Consider the following 6,360-nt stretch of genomic DNA (forward strand, 5'->3'; position numbering starts at 1 on the left):
GTACCAAAATACATTTAAAAATATATAACTTCAATCTATTAGCCCCCATCTCTGTTAAATTGTTGCATATTGTGTATTTTTGGCAATTTCCAAATTATTTTTTATATTTTTGTGATACTTTATACAGTTCCATTACATTAGTATTTTTTTATTCTTCTGTTGTTGTTTGCTAAATGAACTTGGCTGCCTTTAACCAAGGATAAACTATTGCATGTCAGGATATAAACAAATAATATATTGTATTTCATATTGTGTTTCCCATTTAGTAAGAATTGAGTTATATGACCAAAAACCTCATAAATGGTTAACAAGTATCCCAAAATGATGCCTTCTTTATTGACATGCAACAAAAACAGCTAATCCATCATGAGGATTGAACTTGCTTCTGACTCATACTTTACTGTAGTTGCTAATTTCAAATTTGACAGACAATTAATATGACAATTCTTTATAAAACACAATTCATTAACATAGGACACATAAGTTAAAAACTCAGTTAATACATTTATATAAAATGAAAAATTATTTCAGTTTATTTATTTTTGCTTAATTAAAAAGACCACGAGGGTAAATTTTTACCCTACATATAGTGCATCGACTAAAATATATATATATATATATAATGGGAAAACCTCTGTGATGAAGACAGCTATTAGTTGGAGTCCGTTTTCTTAGTAGAAACCAGTACTGGTGTCCTCTTTGAGAGGCTATGAGAAAGTACCCTTTGTGCACAGGCCTACGTTTAAGATAAATTCAAGGTCATACAATACAGATAAAAATGAAAATAAAACATATCAAAATACATATCTCAAATATCTAAGCATGACTTTAATTCAGATTTTTAACAAATTTTCTGAGGGTAAAATTTTAAATTGTTATATTTCTTGAAAAAAGATAATGCATAAAAATGATGTTACCATTTTTAGAAACAAGATTGCAGAATATACATTTTTTTTATAAGGCAAAAATTTTCTACAAGTGATTCAAAACAGTTTTTTTTTTAATTTGAGAAAAAGGTACGATTTTAACTTAAGATGCTTCTATTAAACAATTCTTCAATAAGCTTTTTTCAGTCATAAACATTACACTGCTTAAGAATGCTTAGGGACACCTGATAAGTAACAGGCTGAATTGAGATAATAAATGATGTTACGATTTTTTTTATTGAAACGCAGTTTACGCCAAAACTGATCTACACCTGGAAATTGATGATCTTTAAAGCCTCACAATCTTTATTAGAATTGGGCCTAGGACTTAATTAAAATCATTAAGATTTCAATTATAGACCATTCTGATACTATTCAGTTTCTACCGTATCCCAATGTTGTGCGAAGGATTAACACATCGTTGTCATGAACTGATAGTTTTCTTTGAAAGCATTGAGGTTATCGTTATACAAGCATATAAATTCCTAAAATACATGTTATCTCAGAGAAGGTTAAGGTTAGCTATGGCAATCAGTTCAATGACTTATCAAAATATTTAAACACTTAAGACTCTCATAAGATTACCCTTTTGAAATTTAAATGCCAACATATACCCAACAATGTGGATACAGCTGTATAGTTTGATTAATAAAACTCCAAAATCAAAATATTCATGAATATAAAGTACATGTATTTGTAATAAACTGAATGTATTACTCATTCACGAACTGTTACACTGCAGTGGTCAAAATTAGCACAAGCCCGCAAGCCCTGCACTGGCAAAGTCCTTTCCAGGCTTTCTAGATTCTATAAAGTACGGCTTGGTAATTTTGGATGCTGAGAAACAGTTTTAGCATTTGAGGCTTGTTCATTCAAAATCTTATTTTGATAACTGCCATTGACGTTACCCCAGCATATGTCTTAAGACCAAATGGACTGTAACTTTGTGTTACAGCTTAAAATTCAACATTTCTCTACATTTCACTCATGTCTTCACTACTAAGATAGCTGCAGCGATTTTACCGTTTAAAAAAGCTTCTGATTAAAAAGACCGCCAAAGTTCCATTTAGTCATTATTTCCTTTAATATAGTGGGTTTGTGCATACATTCTGCTTAATGGGGGACATTTAGCTTAACACTAAGATACCGGCAGCTATTATTTATATTTGGTCTTCTAAACAATTAATTCAGCTGGCGCCTGGCTGTACATGCCAACCTTACTGAGTTCATGGTTTTTATGAACACCAAAAATAGACAATGACTATTCCCTATTGTTTTTAACACTGACACATAGAATTAATTATTGATATCTGTTCTTTATCAGTTATTGTCTATAACTCTTACGACAACTTCCTTATTCATTATAAATTTGAATATCTAAATGATTTAAGCTTGCGATTTAAGAATATGAATAAGCTTTACAACTCAATTCAGTTTTCATTCTCTCTTTAGTTGATTGATAGACTGTACCATTCAAGATTTCTCATGGATCATGAAAACGGCAAGCTGTTGCGTTTATTTACTGCGGCTAATAAATTATATTGAACAATCTGCATAAACATGACCGTAAAATAGCATGTCCACACATCGGTAGCAATGAAGATATCATTTCTCGAAACATGTGGTGAAACTCAAACAAGTACTTGTTTATTATTATCAAATTTCCTCAAAACAAAATTTCCTGTCGAGAGTTGTTTATCTTACAACCAATTGATTTAACTGCTGTTTCAGCAAGTGTTCAAAAATAATTCATTTTAAAACAAAATATTGTTGAATTGCAACACAAGAAATATCAAGTCTTTAAAAACTGTAAATAGACCCATTTTGCTCGACTTTGATAACTATCCCAAAATTTACAGCTTTAAACCACGTAAATTCAGTCAACCAAGAGATGAATTGATGTGAAATCTGTGAATGAAAATTGTTTAATACCATAAACTAGTGTATCCTTTTAAGATGTATACAAAGATAAAAATACAAATTATGTCCAAAATATATTATGTTAGTCACCTTTTGTACCATGAAATGCCTTCTACATTAATTTCTGTCCCACACATTCAACAAGACTGCAAGATTTGAGAAATTTGATTTCATTAACTGTAGTTTTCATTCAACCCGTATAATTGAATTCATGTCAAACTAATGAGAAAAATATTACACCATGATCATATAATATTCATAGCAAAAGAATACTCTGAATCTAAAATGCAGGATGAAGAATATGTTAGTAGATAAATCCCCGATTATTTAAATTACCATCCATTTCCTTTGTGATTTTAACGTGCAATTTATACTTAATTTGAGACATGTATAATGTTAATGTATGTTGTGCCTCAGCCTTTAATATTTTGTTTGCCAGATCATAATGTCTTTTAATATTCTATCCCCTTACACCTGCAACGAAACGTGGAACACTTTTTAACTTCCCCAATTTATATATATTAAACTTGATGATCTAGTCCATTTTAGTAAACAAATCTGATTAAATAAGACTTTATTACATGGGTAACATTTGTTTCTTTTCCTTTTTGCTGCCTTATATGATATTAAATTAATAATCTCACTAAAGAAAAGACATTAACTCAAATTAAGATGTGTTTCTTTTCAGAAATGCAAGCAACTGAGAATGGGAACCATTTCTTGACCATGAATACCTGAGAGGTAGCCATCAACTGGTCCCTGACTAAAGAATAACAGCTCATGTTGCGTCCTCTCCTCTGTGCCGATACCAACACTCCACCAGCTTGCGGCCTCTGAAATATAATTATTGCATATATATAATTTAAAGGCCGGTTATCATATCCTGATATATGCCATTCTGCATGTTCTATGTATACTGAAAGTCGGAATTTATCATGCAGAAATATATATATATTTATATTTCCATACACAACATTATACCCATGTTAATGTGAATGAACTAAATGTATACCATCATTTATACATAGCTCAATGTTTGTACTTTTGTGTGTATGGGTAAGAACCAGCCACCCCGTAAGCTCAGCCACAAAGAGCTTTGCTTGTGTTCTGGTGGTTGAGGGTATGAGCCCCCAACCTGGCAGACTTTTCCTCAACAGTAAGCATTACTTAGTCAGACTGAAAGGTTAATTGGGGTAGAAGTGTATGATATGCCGGGAAGAACCAGCCGCCCGCAGAGTTTGCTGGTCATGGGTTTGAGCCGACACCAGGCACACTGCTCCTCCAAAGTTGACCTTAGACTAGGGTTGGGGGCAGCTGTCACATAGGAACTTTGCCTCGGGGTATGCCCGCCATACACTCTCCCCCGTCAGAATATGAATGATGTGTTGAATGCATTTGGACAAGTACCATGTAAATAAAACTCATTATTCGAAAGACTAATGATTTACTACAAGCATGGACCTCTTGTTTAAAGGTCAGTGTTTCAAGTGTGTTAAAAATGTTAAAACCGCGAAATTTTGTGACAAATGGCTCATCTTGGCATAAAGTTTTAAAAAATGTCACCACTTGTCTTGCTTATCGACCCAAATGTAAGTAGTGTAAGTTAATCGTTGATAAATGACACTGTGTCCAAGAGTCAGCGGAGTTTTAGTCTATCTCATTCCACTGTAAAATGTTTCCTTCGATGTGTTGCTGATGCTGAGGTCGATTCGTGCTCATATATTTCGTACCAACATCGAATTAAAATATAAAAATGTGTACCTGATACAGGTAGCTATTGGTAAAAGATGCATTGCATAATTAATGATAAATTTGTTGATGGAATAATGGAAAATGATTTCGAACATTGTTACAACACATTGATTGTCGATAATAAAATTTTATTTCCAACATACGAATCATAACGCCAACACTTGTTCCGACCCCAGTGAGATTCGAACCAGATTCACATTACTCGTAGAAAAAGAGAACTACGTATACACGTTTTTTTTTTTTACATTTCAAATAAAGTTATTAATTAAATTAATCATATACTGGCATTATTCCCTTGTATCCTGTATTTATCCCCCGCAATTCAACTGGGAGCCATAGTGACGTGCTTGTGCGCACGTGCACGGTTTTCATTGTACCCATAAACTCGCTGCCTCGACGCCACAACACATTCCGCCCCATGGGTAACTTTAACCCCCGGAAAAATATGATTATGTATATTCATATGTTTACGGTAAGAAAAACACAATCATGTGGTAACAAATGTAGTGTATAGATAATATATGAAGACATGGACCTATATAGGTCCGTGATGAAGACTACATAACCCGGCGGGGGAATAATTTCGGGGGCCGGGGTGGTGGGGATCGTGAGACGGGTGAGCACTTCGGTTATGATGTACAGCTCCATGTATATGTGCAGTCATAAAAACTGGCAATACCTTTGTACAAAAAATGTTCGTAGTATCAAAGAGTAGAAGAATGAATTCAATAAAACATTTAACAAACAGGAGCGTCCTACAGACAGACGTGATTGTTTACATTATTCTACAATGTCAACACAGGTTTTTGTACCAGCAGACCTGTTAAATAGGATATTAAAGACTATAGTAAAGGCTTTGTGCGTTGTAAATTAAGCGTGACATACTTAAAACCTGCATTATATTTTGATTTAAAAGTTCAAACTTAAATTTCTCTTTTAAAATTAAGTCAGTTATAAAATCAAACATTATCATACATAAAGACATGTCGATTTATATCTATAAATATTGAAGTGAAAACAAAACAACCTACCAGCTTTTGAAGACATTGTTTAATCTCTTGTTCATCAATAATCCATTTAATATCCAAAAATATAACGAAATACACTGAAACACATTTATACTCGAAATACCACTTTCAAACACATTTTATTATAACAAATCCAATCTGCACTCGTTCATGCATTCAAAGCTCCCAGTCACTCTACTGTCACTAGATAGGCTAGAGTGAGCGTAAAAATGATACGCTTTCAGAGTCGGTCATATTGCGAAAAATACGAGATTTTATATCAAAACTGCAAATACCGCTAAGATTACTCTATTGAAAATATCGTACAATTATCACACCTTCATGAAACTGCTTCTACAGCGACACCGCCAGAGAACGTCTGTGCTTGTATAGATTCTAATAGAATAATAATGCATACGAATGCCTTGAGGACAAAGGACACACCAATCGCTGTTTGTTGTTCTTGATAAAAAAATGCTCTTTTTGAGAAAAATATTTGATCAGCTATAAGTGTTACATCTGTATTTGTAAAAGAATGTGGCATTTGTAATTTGTCGCCATGTATATGCAAACAAATTTCAGAAAATAGGTCGATGAGCTTATGTTTATTCTTATCGTATTGCGACTTTTAATAAAGATGCTTGTATCAATTAAGATATCATACACAATACTACCGGTTTTTTTTCATCTAGATGAAAATAATCTATAAGGTCATTAAAAGAGAAAATAATAATAATTAATATAGGAAAAATATT

General features: G+C 32.8%; 1 protein-coding gene across 2 annotated transcripts in view; it reads right to left on the bottom strand.

The window, feature by feature from the left end:
• LOC128215553 (uncharacterized) overlaps window positions 1–5,874 on the bottom strand; it is an 84,872-nt gene extending 78,998 nt beyond the window's left edge. The window contains exons 1-2 of one of the 2 annotated variants that reach the window (XM_052922238.1): window positions 5,630–5,874; window positions 3,581–3,679 (exon numbers count right to left, since the gene is read on the bottom strand). In XM_052922238.1, the coding sequence (XP_052778198.1) occupies window positions 3,581–3,679; window positions 5,630–5,645 (115 nt within the window). In that variant the 5' untranslated portion in view covers window positions 5,646–5,874. Of the gene's footprint in view, window positions 1–3,580; window positions 3,680–4,409; window positions 4,538–5,629 lie in introns of those variants that run through there. The other variant, XM_052922239.1, reaches the window with a different exon arrangement.
• Window positions 5,875–6,360: the final 486 nt, after the last annotated feature.

Source organism: Mya arenaria, chromosome 13 (genome assembly GCF_026914265.1).
Source record: "Mya arenaria isolate MELC-2E11 chromosome 13, ASM2691426v1".
NCBI lineage: Eukaryota > Metazoa > Mollusca > Bivalvia > Myida > Myidae > Mya > Mya arenaria.